The sequence below is a fragment of the Phoca vitulina genome, unplaced genomic scaffold, assembly GCF_004348235.1.
Source record: "Phoca vitulina isolate PV1807 unplaced genomic scaffold, GSC_HSeal_1.0 scaffold11, whole genome shotgun sequence".
NCBI lineage: Eukaryota > Metazoa > Chordata > Mammalia > Carnivora > Phocidae > Phoca > Phoca vitulina.
This window is the reverse complement of record NW_022589714.1, coordinates 23,226,386-23,247,096: the sequence shown is the minus strand read 5'-3', so window position 1 is coordinate 23,247,096 and position 20,711 is coordinate 23,226,386. Positions and strand designations below refer to the sequence as shown.

General features: G+C 34.3%; 1 protein-coding gene across 1 annotated transcript in view; it reads right to left on the bottom strand.

Annotated features, from left to right (window-relative positions):
* Nucleotides 1–20,711, bottom strand: part of LOC116635771 (protein eyes shut homolog) — a 215,453-nt gene that overhangs the window by 91,269 nt on the left and 103,473 nt on the right. Inside the window, exon 7 of the mRNA XM_032410091.1 lies at nt 3,414–3,673. Coding sequence (XP_032265982.1) covers nt 3,414–3,673 — 260 coding nt within the window. The remainder of the gene's footprint in view (nt 1–3,413; nt 3,674–20,711) is intronic.

Sequence of the window (20,711 nt, the reverse complement as noted above, 5' to 3'; positions counted from 1 at the left end):
TCCCCAGAACCTGTCTCAAGACTTGACACATGGTAGGAAATCAATAATGCTTGTTGAATCAGTTAAGAGAGAATACAATTTTTAGATTTCTAGAACACTACCAACATGTAGTTACAAGACTGGCATGTGTTATATACAGAACATAGTGCAGAGAGGCAAAAAAAAAAAAAAAAAAAAAAAAAATTGTGTAGTATAAAATAAATGTTGAGGTGTGTAAATTGATTGCATACTAAATCACCTAAAACTAACACTATAAGGTACCCAGAGTAAACCCCATTTGTTTCTAGGAATCTGATGAAATTATATTTGTCTTTCTATGTGCTATTTTTATACTTATTAAACACTGATTTTTTAACCACAGGAATTGTTTAAACAAATAGGATTTTATATAAAACAAACCTGTATTGAATCATTACTATTAAATGCTTTTCTGTCTGTTTTCTGCTAGAAAATGTTCAATGTTCATAGGGACCAAATTAACTCACCTCCATTCTAAACAGAAGATAGAAGCACTGTCCTGGAAAACATGATCACCATAGTTCTGGTGTTTTACTACACCTGTAATGTTTAAGTAGCTCACATTGTACCTAAATGGATTAGACTGTTTTGACTATAAGTTTCAATCACACTAAGCAAAGTAGGTTACTTGGTGAGCATTCAGTTTGGCATAAATCCAAGTATCAGTTATTCTAGTTGCTGTTTCTTCAGAGTGAATTTTAATGCCGTTTATAATTTAGTTGTCTAGTACATAGTCACATTACTACTCTGGCTTTGGGATTTTATTTATATTCATATTTAAATTGTGACAGACCCTGTAGATTGACTAAAAACTGTGAACAGAATTTCAAAAATGCATATGCTGAATTCCTAGACCTTAAGCCTTAAATCTCTTTTCTTGTGATGCCCTATATTCTAGTCACTTGGCAAACACCAACAGCTTGCAAAGGATTCCAGGGGAGCTTCCAAATCCTGTATCGTATAAGAGGTTAAGTCTTGGAATTCTCTGTGGTTTTAAATTTCACTACTTTTAAAATGGGATTTGATCAGAATATTTTCTTTAAAAAATAATATAATTGCTTTGGCGTAGATCCTATTTCAAACAACAGGTATTAAAGTAACTCAGGGCATAGTGTCTAAAATATTCCACAGTCAACCTCTTTTTCATATTGAGGTAGCTTCTTAAAGCAACGTCACAGGCTTTAGTTTTTGATCTGCTACAGAGGTTGAACAACTAAAGGCAACAGTAAGTAAACATTTTTTACAGTGGTTAGATCTCGTTTACAGAAACTTACTCCTACAATTTCTTAGGTTTAGAAACATTTTTCAATTTCAAGTATGTATTTGAAGCAAAACAGCTTAGAAACAATGTACTCTTCAAATATCTCTTTGTGCTGACTCATAATTAACAATGAATCATGGAACACTACATCAAAAACTAATGATGTAATGTATGGTGATTAACATAACATAATAATAATAAAAAAAAAAAGGGATAAACACATGATTCATTGTGGCCACCCGCTACTCTAACCAAAGCAGTAATTTGAAGTGGTCATATTAAGGTCTGAAAGACTTAAGTAGAATGATGAAGTTCCAAGAAAACAAACACGATTTTACTAATACCCAATGGTGAAATCTAAATTGCCCTCAGGATATTTTTGTGATGCTCGTGAAGCTGGAAAATCTTATTACTAGTTTGATAGTTGGTGATAAGATTTTATGATATCTCTGAACTTCTTTTTTCCTTCATCCCACAACAGGAAAGGAATCTTACTAGATTATATAAATTCATCAAAGGAATTTATTAATTGCACATAAATTATCAAAAATTTTATGTGAAAAAAAAATCCCCACGTTGTAGAAAACTATCTTTGGTGAAAATAGAGGTTTTATTTTAATTGAAGAAATATGCTGCTGCCTCTCGTTAAGCATTACTTATATTCTGAGAATGTATTAGTTGGCTAAGTAAAGCATCATGGAGTAATCCTGCTGAATAAATTAGCTCCTCCCCTGCTACTGAATAATATTTGAAAAAGTTTCACTCTCAATCTTTGTTAAAAGGAAATTATCCACTTAAATTATGTACTTTGTAATTACTGAGGTTTGCAGGATATCAAATGTCCACCTCACATTTTTTCCTAGCTTGTTTTTCCTGACTCATTCCTGCAAACATGTATCCATATGCCTTGTATGCCCACACAATTTGCTTTAAAAAAGCCCATGTCATTTTTGCAAAAACAATTACTAATGACTCTCCAGTTTGTAGTTCCAATTCCTCAGAAGGTCCAGAAGTTTTTGTCATGTATGTACATTCAAGGACTTGCCTCTATAGCCTTATAATAGATTATCCTATACATCAGGAAGTTCTAGAGGGTTTATAAAACCAAACAGAAACAGCTTTGACTATGATACCAATTAATTGGTATGGTCTAAGCTGACCTTTTGGGACAGAAGAGTAAATAAGTATTGTCCTTTTCTTTAATAAACCTCTTTTCTAGTAGAATAGTAACAAGGAAAGAGACACGAAGCCGTAAGTTGGTATGAGAAAATAAATATCAGTTGTAAACTTTTATACACAATGTGATTTTTATGTTGGGCTTATGACACATTCCTGTTATACTGAAAACCTACAGTGTGCTAGTTTTATGGCAGAAGCATTCCTGCTGAAGATGGTAATAGCTCTTGAGTAGCAAGTAGTGCATGAGCAGTAAACATTTATATAGATCACCTGTGCATTAATCAGACCTCTTTCAGTTACATCTGAAGAGATCCTAATCAAACATCTTTCAAAATAGTATAAGTTATTATTGGTTGATATGACCCAGAAAGCCAGAAGGAACTTGCTTCAGGAACAGATGGATTCAGGAGTGCCAACAATGCCCTTTAATCTGCCTATTCTCTATCCCTTTCAAAGACTCTATTTTCTAGTACAAAGTAGCCACCAGAGTTACATGATTCTGGCTTAGCAACCAAAGTGGAAATAAGTGGTGTTCACAGATAGCTCCATGAAAAAAGTTACAGTGAAGCATTTGATTACCCTAGATTCTATTTATGCTCATTTCTAACTAACTGCTATTGTTAGGAATACTACATAGACAAGATTATTCAGGAAAAAGAAGCTATTAATAAACAATGAGAGATTTCTTTAAAACAAACAAACAAAGCCAAAAACTAGAGTTTTGCCTTTTCTTCTTCCCCCCATTGCCCACCCCCCCACCCCGCCACTAGTTAGGTTAACTTTTTAGATTATTTCTCCAGTCTGTTTATATATCTATATTTGGAGTCAAATACTCCCTAATTCTCCAATGTATATGTTTTCTCTCACTCATTTTTAAGGAGCCATAATCCGTAAAAACAAAATACACCAAACAAAAAAGTGAAAAAAGAACATTAAAACAAATATAAGCTCTTACCTTCTCTACACACACAATAATGAGTTCCATCTACCAAAGTCAAGCATGTTGAGTTGTTTCTGCAAGGGTCACCAAGTGGATCACAGGGGTTATAGTGTTGATGGCAAAATTTTCCAGTATAAAAGGGTGGACACAGGCAAACAAATTGCCCAGGAATGGTAGACTCATGACAAAGAGCTCCATTCATGCATGGGTCAGAGTCACATTCATTTATTTCTTCACTACAGTTTTGTCCAGTCCATCCAGATGTACACTCACAGCTGAAATAAAATTTTAAGAAGTATGAACAGTACTGCTTCAAATTTATTCTTTGCATTTTTAATGAATTATTACATTAAACTAATATGTGGCATTTTTATGTATAACAAGATTAATAAATTATACATAATTTAAAAATATTGTTTGCCTAATTTCCTGAGACAATTCAATGTATATTACTGCAAGACTGACTGCAATGGCCAAAATAAGATTTCAGAAGCATCTGGTAAGTTTCTAACATAGTAGGCCACTGAGACAGATCAGAGAACAACAGTGCTACCAATTTCAATTTTAGCAACTATTGAGCTTAATTACCAATTGAGAAAATTTCCTCAATTATTTCTTTTATGTAAAATAATTTTCACTGTTTATAAGCCTGAGATAATATTTAATTCAATATCTTTAGCAACATGTGATTCTTATAATCACCAGAGTATTTATAACAAGGTGTTCCTTTGTGCTAAAAGCATCTGGATTTCCTTTCAGTTTTTGCCTGCTTTTAAAAACCTCTTTTCTCTCATATTCGAATAAAATGGGAAAACTGAAGAGAAATCAAATAAATAAAAAGTAAAGCATTTGGGGGCGCCTGGGTGGCTCAGATGGTTAGGCGTCTGCCTTCGGCTCGGGTCGTGATCCTGGGGTCCTGGGATTGGGCCCCGCATCGGGCTCCCTGCTTGGCGGAGAGCCTGCTTCTCCCTCTCCCTCTGCTGTTCCCCCTGCTTGTGCTCTCTCGCTCTGTCAGGTAGGTAAATAAAATCTTTAAAAAAAAAAAAAAAAAAAAGTAAAGCATTTGGATCTTGTCTGTACATCACAGACTCTAGCCCAGTCTGTCAACCATCTAGCATCTGTCATTCTCTCAGAAATTTTTTGAGTTCAAATAGCACTCTACTATCAGTTATTTACTAATCCTGTACATGATTTCATCTTGCCCTAAAATTTGCTTGTCATACCCTTTAAAAATTTTTATAAATAAATATTATATTATAAACATTTCCATGACTAGCCTTCACTAATTAAACTTCTGGCTCCTCAGTGTGAATCTGAATCTCCATATTTTCATGTACATAATATATGCTGAAAATATTATAAATATTAATTGATATATGGTCTTCAGTTGGAATCATATAGACTTACCTGAATTCTTTCATTTGGGAAATTGAAGATCAGAGAGCTTAATGAAATTGGTAATCTCAGAGAATTATTGTAAAGATTAAATGATATAATAAATAAAAAGTGTATGCAGGGCCTGACATCAACAATGCCTACCCATCTATGGTGGTAACTAGGTGCTGTCACAGAATTTTAAAAAGCATTTGTTACCCTATTTATGCTTAAATAAAATATGCATCTCAACGATGAGGATTGCTTCAATTTCTAGTGGTACTTTTCATTTATTTGTCAATCACATCTTTTTTATTTTATTTTATTTTATTTATTTTAAAGATTTTATTTATTTATTTGAGAGAGAGAATGAGAGAGAGAGAGAGAGAGCATGAGAAGGGGGAGGGTCAGAGGGAGAAGCAGACCCCCCGCTGAGCAGGGAGCCCGATGCGGGACTCGATCCCGGGACTCCAGGATCATGACCTGAGCCGAAGGCAGTCGCTTAACCAACTGAGCCACCCAGGTGCCCATCACATCTTACTTTAAAATGGTCAAATGTATTATTCAATTTGATAACTCCAATAATGCTTTGAAATAAGTAGAAGAGGCACTTTTTTAATTCTCACTTTATAGATGAGATAGCCAGAAGTGCAAAGGAGAAAAAGGACTTATCCAAAGTCACTGGTTGGCAAACTTGAGATCTGAAGCCTAGATCTTTTCCTCCAAGCTTCTCTCTTTTCTTTCTTTCTTTCTTGAATGTTTCAAAACTATTACAAGACTATCTGATATCTTGTGAAATAATGTAAAATTAAGTACATCAAATCCCAGCAAAATAGTTTCAGTGCATTTATTTTATTTAAAGTAGCTTTACTTCTAAGTGGTGTTGCATAAATATTTGTTTTCCTTTTTCTTATATTCTTTCATGAGTACATAATTTCAACTTGACTACTTTAAAAGAGTTCCCTGTGAGTAACCAATAATGCTTGAATATTTAACATATGTGCTGTTTGTTTTATCTTCTCAAAAAACAGGTGGCCCAAGATTTCATGTGGTGTCCTTACAAGGATCAAATCCTCAGGAAAGCATCTGGCCATATGTCAATAGTACCGATGAAACCACGGTGAGGCCTCTGGAGATGAATGGATATTTGTAGAAAATAAAGTTCTAAAGAGCAAAATCACTCCTTATAACTAACAATCAGACCTATGCATTTATATATTTGAATTTGCTTTTATACATGTCAGAGAAACAAGTCTCTGATGGATGGAAATACATGTTTTATGTGCGAGCTCCAATCTGGTTTTTAGTTTGTATCATGAAATAATTTCAGGATTCAGTATGAACTGGCAGCATTTTCCAAACTCACAGCCAGAAGCAAGATTTTTATGGATTGAAAAACCAAACAAGCAAAAACACGTACTCTATGACTTTTTGAATATATGAGTTCCAGTAGTAAACACTTGAAAACTAAATGTGTACTTAAAGGTAGACTAATATATTCTAATTTGCTGTCTTTCCTAGTGAGATAACCAAAAATTCACTGGCATAAAATACATTGAATTCCTTCTAAGTAAGAGCAACATTTCAATTCTTAAATGTTGACTTAAAGAACAAAGCTGATAATAGAAAATAAAGTAGATGTCATTGTTATAAAATGGGAAAAAGGAGTATTCATAAAAAAATCATTAGCTTAAGAAATCTTAGTTTTCTAAATATTAACTATTCTATATGTTCATCTCACCATAAATATTGATATGCAATGACTAAATATTATTTGGCAATATTTATGTACATTTGTTTTGTATAAGTATACCAGCTTTTTTGGTTATAAACTTATAAATACAAATCTCACAGTATACATAACTGAAAAGACTCTCTTCTTATACAAATTAATTCACCTATTGTTTGTTGAAGCCATTACTTGTATGCAATATAAAATCCCAGTCAAAACTGGTAGGTAAAAAAGAAATAAGAACACAGATAATAAAATAGTGTTATTATATTTTTTAGTGTCTTAAAAAGTTGAGGACACATAAAAAAGAAGACATAAAAAATACAGGCTACTCAACTAAGTCATTCATTATTCTACTGTTTTATCCATTCACTTATTTGTTCATTCATTCAGTTATCTCATCAGATATACCATTAACAAAACTATATTAATAATGTATTAGGGGCACCTGGGGGGCTCAGTCGGTTAAGCGTTAAGCATCTGCCTTCGGCTCAGGTCATGATCCCAGGATTCTGGAATCAGCCCCATGTCAGGCTCCCTACTCAGCGGGGAGTCTGCTTCTCCCTCTCCTTCTGTCCCCTCCCCCCCACTCCCACTAGTGCTCTCTCTCTCCCACTCTCTCTTTCAAATAAATAAATAAAATCTTAAAAAAAAATAATTGTACGATGGTCATTACCATACTCTTTTTTTTTTTTTTTTAAAGATTTTATTTATTTATTTGACAGAGAGAGAGACACAGCGAGAGAGGGAACACAAGCAGGGGGAGTGGGAGAGGGAGAAGCAGGCTTCCCGCGGGGCAGGGAGCCCGATGCGGGGCTCGATCCCAGGACCTGGAATCATGACCCGAGCCGAAGGCAGACGCTTAACGACTGAGCCACCCAGGCGCCCCCATTACCATACTCTTGACCACTGAAATCCTTTTAGAAAAAAAATGTGGAAAACCATTTAGCTCACTTAGACTGGCAAAATTTATCTCAAGTAAGCCACTAATTTTATTACTAACATTGAAAGTAGAAAAGGGGACCAAAGACCATTCTGAAGAGCATCATGAAAGTGTAAAGATGTAAAACATAGCAGAAGATTGATATGGGTGAAATGACACAATGGAGATGGCCTAAAAAGTTATAGCAAGGTGAGGCTGAAAACAACAGCAACAACAGTGAAACTACCTTCCTTTGCATTCTACCCTTAAAGACAGTAACATTTTCCTGTTGCCTTTAAGTATGGTAGTGACACAATCAGATTGCTATGGAGTAGAAGATGGATAAAACAGTGAGAGCCTGGTAGCATGAAGATCATTCAGGAAACTACTTTTTAATAGCTGACAAGAGATTATGAGGACCTAATAAGCAAAGGCATTAATTAGGTAGACCATATTTGAACTACATTTCTGATACAGATTGGAGAAGATCTGGACAATGATTAGTATAAGTTGATGAGGCAGAGTGAGTAATGGGGAGTTCTTAGTGGATTTTAGCTTAAGTATTAGAAAGACAATGGTGCCATTAGGTGAGATAGGAAATGACAATAATGAAGATGGAAGAAGAGGAGAGGGTATTGATGCTTATATCTAGTCACTTAAATTAACTGCATGATTTAAGATGCTGTCCTATATGTGGTAAGAAATCCAAATACTGAACTCTGGAAAAATCAAGGCTTGTGATAAAAATTCAAGGACGAGTCTAACAACTATTATCAGCAATAAACTGGCATCAAATAAATTTAATTGGCCTTTTTATACAAAAATATAAAGTTAATTTATTAAAAATATAGGATAGTCCCTCTATATTGTGTGATATATTCTTCAATATTTTATATTGAACCTATATTTTATAAAACATCTATATGGCAAAGAATAAGTAGGAAAAAAATCATACTAGTCAGAATGCCTACAAGACTTGATCGGTAAAAACAAGTCTTTATTTATTTATTTATTCATTTATTTTAAGGGAGAAGAGATTGAGTATGTGCTCTACATGAATTCAAGAAATCCTATTTTAATATTGATAGAAAAGGATCTTTCTCTTCAGTGTATCAAGCCTCATTATATATATATAATATATATAGTAATATAAATATACACATATACAAAGATACACACTTTATAATTTGGGACACATACTATTCATCTATTTATAGACAACTTATAAATCATTTATCTATACTGAAAGAATTATTTTCTATATTTTATATTTTTTTAAGCAATGTACATTTTGATGTAAATAAACTACTTAGATATTTCCTTGGAATAATTGTATTTAAATTATCTATGCATTTCCAGTATTCTACATGATTTAATCTCTATGCTGTGTGAAAAGACAGTTGATCAATAGACTTTTTCACAGTTGTTGAATTCAAGTTGTTGATCAGCATCTCCAAAAATAATTCTAGGCTTTTTCAAGATTCAAAGGATTCCTCATTTCATAGCAAGAAGCTGAAGTGCCAGCCAAGCAGAAATACAAAATGCACTGGGTCAAACCTCTAGTACATTCACATTTAAAACCTGAAGAAAATCTGGTGAAATGCATGTTATATTTGGGAGAAAAGCCAAAATTCATATACTTAAGTCTGGGACTAGAACACAGAGCCAACTCAATGTTGGACAGTAAAAGCAGATGCACATTTTTGCCATAATAATCCTAATATGGAAACCATAAGAATGGGACATTTGATCACTGAGACAGATGGTCAGATTTTAGTAGGTTTTTTAAAGCTAGAACAAACATAAGAAAATAATCTTGAAAGCAAATTTAAAAAAAAGAAAGTGAATTTTTTAATAATAATCTAAATAAGGTAAAATAAAACACTTCCATAAAAAGGCTGAGTACGAGATAGTTGAAGCTACCATCCTCTGGGTTTGCCTATTGATACCGGAATATGGCTAATGCTACAAACATGAGTAACATGAATAATTGCATGATTCAACTTTCATCGTAACCGCAGTTTATATTTAAAATGTATAAATTTAATATCTTTAAATTCTTATATTTTATATTTCATTTTTGTGTTTTGACAGCGTGTGTGTGTAAACAAGACAAACTGATGGTGTGTCAATTTTCCTGAGCAAGGAAGTATTGCTTCTGGCTCTTGGTTTTTCCCAAAATGGATGCTTTGGACAAGTCGGTGTTAAGTCTGGCTTTTAAATATAGTTTTCTAAATATTCAGATAAATTTATAGTTGTACCTTTTTACTCTTTAAATTTTTATCTAAGTATATGTATGCATGTGAATGAGAATTTATAAAGTATATACACTGTGTTCAAACACTATTCAAACTGCATTTAAAAAATATATATATAAAACATTTTAAATACAGTTGGAGAATACATAAAATCTCTACATATATTTTTTCTTTCAAGTACAGTTTGAGTAGGAGACAGACATTTAGAATACAAAATAAGAGGCAGAGTTTTATTTAAAGGAATGAAAGTACTGAGATATGGAACTTAAATTTATGAACATTTTGAAAAATAATTCATAAATGTGCATTATGTCAGAAGTTTTACAGGGAAAAACATTTTAAACTCCAAATTTAATAAATGTCAGACTTTAAGTTTCAAAAGAAAATCAACTGAGCAAGCAAAAGCCTAAGTACTTTCATACATTTTGAAAATGTATTATGAGAAAATAGGAAATGAAATAAATCTTTAGTTTGTTGTTGGGACTAGCAGTATAATAAATGCTATTATCTGTTACAAAATACGTGTTTGTGTTTGACGTATATATGTATTAATCATGCATTCTTAGTTCTAGGCTGTATGCATATAATACAATTAATTATGAACTGTAGCACAATTTTGGTTAGCCCATGTCAAAAATATGTGAAATAAACATACTTAAGAAGAAAGCTAATAAGTATTTAGAGATATAAAAATTATTATGGCCCATTTTTTCATTAAAATTTAAAATATCTCCTTTAAAACAATCTAAATAATATTCACACTGCCTTTTATTTCTTTTTAAAGGAGGTATGAGATTATAGGAATAAATAAGGGAAACAGAGATGAGAAAAGAGAAAAAGGGAGAAGGAAGGAGAAGCAGAGAAATCTCTTATAAAAAATGTCACTTAAAGGTCACCTGTCTTATAGGAGCTATGTGGAAGGTATCTACATGTATGATCCTATTTCTTGACTGGACCCTTCCTGGCACTTGGCCAGTCAAACCTTGGAAACTTGCATAAATTGATGCTCCATAATAACTAAGGAAGAATACTAGAATTATTATAGTAAACAGTGGAAAAGGAAATCAAAAGCTCAGAAAAATAAGCATGCTAAACTATGTATTTTATGTAAGGGCACAGGACTGGTCTTGTTCTGTAAGAGGGTGTGGAGACCACTCTTTTTATCAAAGTGGTAATACATATGCTTTTCAGAGGAGCATCAACTTCACTGAGAATCTTAGTCTTCCCTTGCACACAAAGACTGATTATGGGAGATACTGTTACCAAAATTGGCTTCTGTGGAGATGATAGGATTGGGGGAATTTAAAAGGACTAGGTGGTGGCACATAATCTTCAGAGCAAGCAGGGTAAAATTATAATGATCACCAAGGTTAGAGAGGTAGAAAGGGGGGTCCTGATCCTCAGAGAGCCATGGAGATTAATAAAACACATTGTCTCTAGAAGCAGGATAGATTAGTAGACAAGGATATTCTTCAATTTACATAATCAAAATAAATCAAGACTGGACAATTAGGAGGTTGAGGGCCCTCTCCAGCTAAACATGATGATCCTTTGTCCAGCTGTCAGACCTCAAGCCCACTAGTTGAAAGAGAGGCCAGGTACCCAGGAGAAATCACACTGTAACACCACCACAAGATATAGCAATGACTCCACCAACAGGATCTACAGTCATTTACTTTTGTAACTACATTTAGGAGAAAGAAAGGCAAACATTTCAAGGATGTTGGACTTGAGTTCAATGTAACATTGAAATCTAGGTTTCAGAAGCTTCATTGCCCTAGTTTTAGAATGGAGGCATATGGAGGCAAGGAAATAAATGACCAAGGCGTAGCTCACAGTAGGTCCACTAGTTCCAACTGCCATTTCCCAGGCCCTAAATATATACTTGTAAAAGACTTATTTTGTAGTTGGTAGAACTTACACACTATTTTTTTTTTTTTTTTTGGCCTGGGGATTAGAATTATAAAGAATGCTAATTAGAAGCCACTAAACCTGTCTCTTCCCTAAACTCTCACTCCCCAGCCAATAACATAAATTAAAAACAACATAGCACCCTAGGGGAAAAGCAGAAATTGTGCCACCATTGAGGAAAAAGGCAGGTCCACTATCATTTCTCCACTCCATTCACCAGATTGGTCCCTACCAAAAAGTATGCATCACTTTGAAGATGACAACGGACAACTGAAGCTTAACCAAGTAGTAGTTCAATTGCTGTCATTGTTCTAGATAACCTATTTGATCAAGCAGAATAACATTGCCTCAGATACACAGTATGTGGCCAAGAGTACAGAGTGCTTTTCTTTTCCTATTAGGCAGGAGGGTCAGAAACAGTGTACATTCATTTGGAACAGAATATAGTATATATTTAATGTCATAAGGCTACATTTTCTCTCCCACTGTATCATAAGATAATTTGAACGTAACATAATATTATTTATTATTATGTTACTTACACTGGAGGAGCAATAAATGGCAAATAGGATGAAAACTTTGTGAAGATACCCATGTTCCAGGTAGTGACAGATAAACCTTATGAAGACTCAAGGTCCTGTCACAAATGAAGTTGTTAGAGATCCAATGTTCTAGAGCATGCTGGGATATCTCTTCCAAATTAAGGACAAATTATTTCATCTTATACTTCACACACTAAAGACATATTAGTGCATCTTACACCATACACCACTAAAAGGGAAGTGCAACACTTGGAAGACCTCTTTGGTTATAAAGGCAGAAATATTGCTCCAACCCATATAAATCGCTGGCCACTTTAAATGAATCCCAGAGCAGGAGAGGACTTGGTAACAGGTTCAGGCCAAAGTGCAAGCAGATTTGTCTTTTGCTCTATGAAACTCAACAAGTTCTGAAGTATTCGAGTTATTAGTGGTATTAGTGATGGCAAACCCCAGCCGATGAATTATTACATAGACCCCTAGGGTTAGAGCAAGACCAGAGATATTCCAGTTGATGGTAAAGAGAATAGAAAGTGAGTTGGGAGGAGAGAGATGAAGTATATTAGTTATGGCCTGTGGACCAGCTGCAGGGGTAGGTGTTAGAATTTACTACTCGTCCTTTTATAATGTATCCCTGGAAAAGAAGCTAACTAGAATCCCGAAGTAACATTTTACAGAAGTTATAAGAAGCAAATATATCTGAGGATATCAAGGTAAATTTTTCTTTCTTTCTTTCTTTCTTTCTCTTTTCTTTCTTTTTCTTTCTTTCCTTTTCTTTCCTTCTCTTTCTTTTTCTTTTTCTTCCTTCCTTCCTTCCTTCCTTTTCTTCCTTCCTTCCTTCTTCCTTTTTCTTTCATTTATTCATTTAACTTTATAGACAGGTATAGTGGTATAGTTGATACACACAAAAATTGCACACCTTTAATGAGTATATCTTGATGAGTTTGGACATACATACATATGTGATACCATCATTATTATCAAAGTAATAAACATATACATCTCTTCCAAAATTTTCTTGTGTCCTTTTGTGTGTGTGGGTTTTGTGTAAGAACACTTAATATGAGATCTATCCTCTTAACATATTTTAAAGTACACAGTACTATATTATTGACTATATGTGCTAGTGGATGCTATTCAACCTAGTACTGAAGCCCTCATTTTCCCTGTTCCTGAGAACATTGGTGGCTGACAGCTATAAAAGTTGCCCTCAGCTGGAAAGAACCACTTCACTCAAAGTCACTCTCTTTTTTGGGACAGCTCATACCCAGTGACTGGTAGATGTAGGAATATAAAGGCTAAGCCCCCATGCCTCAGTGTGGGACAACTCTACTGGGTCATCCCTGCTCTAGACTTCCCAGTGGGATTGGGCAGCCTCCACTGTCTTTTCATTGCAATTAACCCTCTGCTTCTGTCCGATTATGCATCTTTTTTATGCCCACATATGTTTTCTTTTTCAAAAAAAACTTTATTTTGATAAAAATGACATATAAAAGCACTGCACATATACCAAGAGTATGCTACAATAAACTCCCAGCATGCCAATTTCTGTCTCAGAGTTGATTCCTGGGGAATTAAATCTGTGATGCATTCACTATGAGTGAGTGCCAAATGCTTTTATTCTACTTCTAGAAATATACACACGCATGAGCACAGGGATATGTTTTATGTTCTTTTCTGTTTTGTTGTTTATAATGGCTAAAAATCAAAAATAATACAAATGACATTAAGAAGCCACTGGTTATACTATCTGGTGTAATTAAAATAAATGATATACTTTTGTATGTACTGAGTTAGAAAGATATCATTTTAAAATGCTATTATTATATCATATAAATTATAATATATATTTAATTCCAATTGTGTCATAATATTGTATATGTACTTCTGTAATTACAGAAAACTTCTAGAAGCTTACAAGAGGCATATGTAGTAAAAATATGTATCAGAGGGTCAGGTGTTCTGGAGTCAAATGTCTTATAGTAGCTGTGTAAACTTGAATATGTTCTATCTCAGAGCCTCCATTCTCTAAAAATGGGTACAATAAAATATCATTCTCAGGTAAGGACTATGTTAGGGATGATATTAACTACTACACATAAAATATTTAGAGAAGTACCTGAGATATAATGGACACCTAAGGCTATTATTATTAAATATGACATATTGAGCAATGTGTTGGATGGCAGACAGAAACTTTTTTTTCTTAATATAATTCTGTACCAATAAGTTTTTCACTTAGATCATGTACTATTCTTAGAATAAAACAACTTTTTTTTGGTGGCTTGTTTTTCATTCTAATTCTGAAGCCTACTTTCATTTTGTAGCATGGGTTAGCAGCCCATGGTTTTTGTTTTTTCTTTCATTTGTTCTATTTTACCTTTCACATATAGAGATCTGTGTATGGTATTTGCCCATAAAGAAGGTGAGTGCATTCTCTTTCGATCCCCTCACTGTCAATCTGATGGCTCTTCAATCTTTAACATTCTTTGGAAATCTGATTAATACATATTTCACTTTTCCTTTTGCAGGACAGCTCTGTTATTGGGTGACAGCACGAGGAGTCATCATGCATCAATTAACCTTCTGCTTAGCTTGGCATCATTGCCAAAGTGATGATGTGGATGTGTCCGTACTCCTTGCTTCTGCTTCCTTTCTCCTTGGCAGGAAGAGTGCTACTGCACCAGAGAGAAGCCCCTTTTCCCTGCTGTGTTTCTGCTGGAATAGGCTTTCTACAAATCCTGAAGCTCCCCAGAACAGCAACTTCTGAATTCAGTTGGCCTATAATGGTGGAAGAGATTCTTGCCTCTAGCCCTCACATTTCTAAAATAGAAGATAAGATTTAGCACTTCTCCAGATTCTCCACCATTATGCTGAAGAGATTTTAGGACACAGCTCTGTAATTTTGTTTATTTGTTCATTTTTCACTCTGATCCTCACACTATATTTTGCTTATATCCATAATATTTCTGGGAAGTGCATGATATTACTCCCTTGTTGCAAAAACTAATGCTATCTTCCTTCTTTGTTGTTGTTCACTTAAAAAGGATATAAGAAAAGTCAACTTAGACAGTTATGATGAATTTGACATCTTAGTAAGAATTTTCAGACTACCATGTTATTAGTGATATCATAGAAATAAATTTTGGTTATATGAAGAATTGGAGGTATTTATTGAAAGAAAGGTTATTATTTCTTCACATATGCTCAATGGTAAGGTATCTGACTTCTTATAAAGTGATGCAGAGGTTTTCTTCTGTAAATATTTTGTAGAGTGACACTAATGATTTCATTTCCTTTTGGGATGCCTTTAGCAGTGAGTAAATGCCAAGTCAAGTTGACTACTCACAGTAGAAAAGTTGCATGGTGGAAATAATAGCCCAAACTTTGACATATGTGGTTCTGAAGCCTGGAAAATTGAACATATCAAGTTGCTGAAAGAGCATATTGCTTTCCAGAGCCTGATTGCGCATAAGTAAAAACAAATGATCTTTTAGTGTTTTGTTTTGAGTGTAGACGTGTATAAACTAGTGATTAATATACTTCAATTCATTTTGCTCCAAATATGAAAATATTTTCTAATTTGAGTAGTATATTATTGGGTTTAATTTTTTCTTCCGAATTTTCTAAAGTTAGAAATTTTTGAATGTTTGAAATTCAAAAATTCTAAATGAAGACTACTTTATTTATATCTATATTACATCCAGTGTTACACTTTAGAATATTTGGTAATATATTAATCCCAGTGCCAATCGTGAAGTAGGTAAAGGTGCAATCGTGAAGTATGTAAAATTCTGAGATATGGAGTGCCACCTGCTGACTCTCTGATCCACTCGACAGTTGCTCAAGGCATTTATGCTGTTGTCCAACTGACCATCCAGATTAAGGTCCCATTCTATTTTGTTTTAAGAGCCTTCTTGTTCTTTCTCCATCAAATCTTACCTGTCTGCATCCCATTTCGTTAGTAATTTATTCAACATCTGACTAAATGCTATTTTTAGCAATGAATGAAATGTTTATCCCTTTCCCACATATTTTCACTTTAATAAAATCCTTCAATGTCTCTATTAAAAAGTGTTTGCCACATCTGCCATTAAAACCAGACAATATGTTAATGTTTTTAAGGATAATAGATGTTCCAACACCAGGTATTATGTTCATTTTAATTGAATAAATGGATCCACTAACATTTATGACAATCTTAGTTTACTGTTTTTCCATTTTTATTATATCTAAAAAGGTTTTATTGGTAGAGAACACAAATATATTGCAATTTTTGAGTGTTTACTTGTTTTCCTATTTTTATACATAAATCTATACATTTTAGAGTAGGATTTAATGTAATTTATGTTCATCTGTATCCTCCTAAACTCTAACTATATAACTTGATTTTCCCATGCTGAAGTCTTTTTTTTATTTTTAATTTCAGATTATAGATAGTATAATATAGAACTGGGAAAGTAGTGTGGACATTATCAGTTACCTATATGACCCCATTCTCCCTTGCCTATTTCTTCATATAACTGATTTTATTCAGGTATCTACTCCCTCCTCTGTATTTCACATGCTAAATGGGAAATTGATCCTATGCTGAAACCCCATGTCAAGAGTGAGGGTGACTGCTCTAAGACAGTGAATTTCAACTTTGACTACACATTAGAATCACATACTAGTTTTTCAAAATCCTCAAGCTCAGATTGTACTCAAAGCTGATTAATTCTAAATCTCTCAGGGTGGGAGGTCTTAGCATTTTTTAAGTAGTTCCAGTGTGCAGCCAAGTTTACTCAACTCCTGAAGAATCTTGTTTAGGAACCAGGACTAAACTAATTAGCATTGATTTAGCACGGGCATTTGACACAATGCAAAAGAGGCCTGACATTTACCGAGGTCTTGTGAGAAGTAGGGCCCCACCCCCCATCTAATGAGGGAGCCTCCAGAAATGATGCTCTCTCTCTTTTATTTGATGCCATGAGGTATACATGTGAAACTAGGATGGCTAATATCACTTTGCCACCACGAAGGAGTATTTTATTGGCACTGTAGGGGCAAGGGTAGGCTGCCCCAAAATGGGCCGCTTTGGTATGAACATTATTTTGTGTTAAAAGCAATCTAAACCCAGCAGATTCAGGAAAAGCTCTTTACCTCCCTCTCAACTGTCTGCCTGTGGCAGGAAAAGAGCTATTAACAGAAACTTACCTGCATAATAGGGCAACCTTTGTTTTCCAAACATCTCCTCTTACCTTCCTGCTAAAGGTCTTTCTGCCTTTTGTGTCTCCAGACCCAATCCCTCTCCTTAGCTCACCTAAGCCTTCTGTTGTCTGGCTGTCTTGGAATTTCCATGTCTTCATGGATTCCCCATATGTAGGAAACTAAATTCGATTTTCTCCAGTGAATCTGTCTTACGCCAATTTGATTCTTAGTCCAGCTAGGACCTTGAACAGCAGAGTAAATTCTTCCTCCCCAACAATACATTCAGTATACATAATATGGGACAGCCAAGTGAGACTCAGAGAAATGGGGTGATTTCCTACTCCCGTGGCTCACCTTATCTCTGGACTTTTAGTTAAATAGCTGGTGATTTTATCAGTTAAGCCAGTTTAAATCATATTTTCTGAAGTTGAAACACTCTAATATATGTCTAAGAATTATATATTTCTGGGAAATAAAAATAATATTTACAAACACTTTGAAAATTTTTCATGTAATTTCAATTCACAGTAACATGTTGCATTTTTTGAATGTGTTTAATCATTAGATCAAGGAAAACTCATTAAAACTATTTTAATAGTTTAATAGGGATAGCAAAAATTTTCAGCAACTAGTTCAAAATCTTCAGTTTTTTAAAGATCACTGATTGAAATACAAAAAGGGTTGCTTTGGGGGCATCTGGGTGGCTCAGTAAGTAAGCGTCTGCCTTCAGCTCAAGTCCTAATCTCAGGGTCCTGGGATCAAGCCCCTTGTGGGGCTACCTGCTCAGCCAGGAGTCTGCTTCTCCCTCTTCCCTGCTCACCCTCTCTTCACTCTGTCTCTCAAATAAATAAATTAAAAACTTAAAAAAAAAAAAAAAAGGCAGTTGCTTTGCCTGAGGGAATGAAAGTAGGACTTTAAGTCTTAAATCAATGCAATCTGTAGGCAAAAATATCTATAGATCCATAATTGAGATTATTTATAGCTGGTCCCTTCTATTGACATTGCAATGTCTGAAATATGGACACAAATCTACAACCCTAAGTTTTATTTATTTTTTTCTATAGTGCAGGTGCTACAAAGTATAATTTTGATTAAATAAGTCTAATTGGTTTTTTGACTTTTAATAATTTCATGAGCCAGTTATATCCCACTATTATTAAGAAGAAAGGCATTCCCAAGTTATTTGAAGCACTTTATGAATCACTGCCCAATCATATTTTTTTCCATTATTCCTTCAAAAAGAACCACTGCCTTGAAATTTGGTTTATCATTTCCAAATACTTCTTCATACTTTTATCAATATATGTATCTTTAATTTTTTTTAAGATTTTATTTATTTATTTGAGAGAGAGAGAATGAGAGAAAGAGCCCATAAGAGGAGGAAGGGTCAGAGGAAGAAGCAGACTCCCTGCTGAGCAGGGAGCCCTATGCAGGACTCCATCCTGGGACTCCAGGATCATGACCTGAGCCCAAGGCAGCCGCTTAACCAACTGAGCCAACCAGGCACCCCCAATATATGTATCTTTAAATAACATACAGTTTCATTTAGTTGTGTGGACTTTTTTTAATTTTAAATGTCATTATATACTTATTAACTTTTTTTTCATATCTCCTTGCCTCCTTCTGAATTTGCTTTTTCATAAATAACTCAAGATATATAAAATCATAGACATTCTTTCTTTGGTATCTTTGAGAAAAAATACTCATTTTCAATGTCTGCCAAAACAAATCTTGATAAAATTTGACATTTTGATGTGTTAATATACTAGCAATATTAAGTGAGATTGAACTTTAATTCTAGTGTATGTAACAATAATCTAGGCAAATAATTTCTGAGGATAAACTATGATCTGCCAACAAAGGGTAGTGTAAATGTTGTTATTAGAGGGTTCTATAGCTCCCTAAATCTGGCTGAAGAGTTCTAAAGAAAAATAGAGCTTTTGGAAATGCTGGGGAATAAAATTAGAGACAGGAATATAGAACAAAGGAGATTAATAATTGTGAATTCTTCCTATGGGCAAAACACTGTATTTGGGACCGTATGCATGTCATATCAACAAGAAAAATAAGCACCATTCTTATTAAGACTCCGAGTTGTTCAAGAACACAGGGTTAAAAATGGCAGAGTTCAAAGTGGATCATAGACTTAAATGTAAAATTCAAAACCATACAACTTCTATTAGATAACATGGGAGAATATCATAATCTTGGGTTTGGTGATGACTTTTTAGACACAACACCACAAACATAATTTATAAAAGAAAAAATGGTAAGTTGGATTTTGCTGGGGCGCAAGAATTCCTCTCCACTTAAAGGGTCCTTCTAGCTAAACTAAGAGTCACATTAACATAAAATAGGTTAACAGAAGAAAACCAAACTTAATAGTGTACATATGTGGAATCCACACAGACATGGAAATTCCAAAGACAGGTAAAATGAGGTACATATGTCATTCTGAACTAAAAACAAGAATGTAGGGGTCTGGAACTTCAGAGGAAAGGAATGCACTTCACAGGTCACAGGAAGAGCAGATGTTTGGTAATTAGACGCTTGCCCTGCCTTACAGATGAGTCACTCAGATCACTCAGATAAAATTTATCTCTGCTAATAATCCTTATTCTGGGAAAGACCCCCAACTAAAATTCTTCTATGTAGTTAAGGGGAGGGGACAAAAATTTCTCTTGAGCCTGGAGGGTCTCAATTGCCTTCAGCTCAGAATAATGCCAAAGTGGTCCATCTTGGAGCAGGCTGCCCTTGGCTCCTACACCTTTATTAAAACTAAAAACTGCTCTGAAAAAGACACTGTTAAGAGTATAAAAAGATAAGGACTTACTAAGAGAAAATCATTATAAAATACATATCTAAAAAAGGACTTGTTTCTAAAATAGACTAAGAACTCTTAGAACCCAACAAACAACTCAGTTTAAAAATGTAGAAAATATGTAAACAGATACTTCATCAAAGGAGATATAAAATGAGACATACACATATGAAATGATGCTCAGCACCATATCTTGCTGGGAATTCCAAATAAGACAACGGTGAGAAGTCACTGCATACCTATTAGAAGGACTAAAATCCGAAACACTGACAATACCTAATGCTGGTAGAGACTGGCGACAACAGGAACTCTGACTCATTGCTGGTGAGAATGCAAAATGGTACAGCCACTTTGGAAGATAGCCTGGCAGTGTCTACAAAGGTAAACATACATAGGCTCACCACATAATTCAGCACATTCCTAGATCTAGATATTTATCGAAATAAGTTGAAAATCTACGTACACACATAAAACCTGCACATGGATGTTTATAGTAGCCTATTGATCATTACCAAAAATTGGAATCGACCAAGTCATCCTTCAATAGGTAAAGAGATAAAAACCAA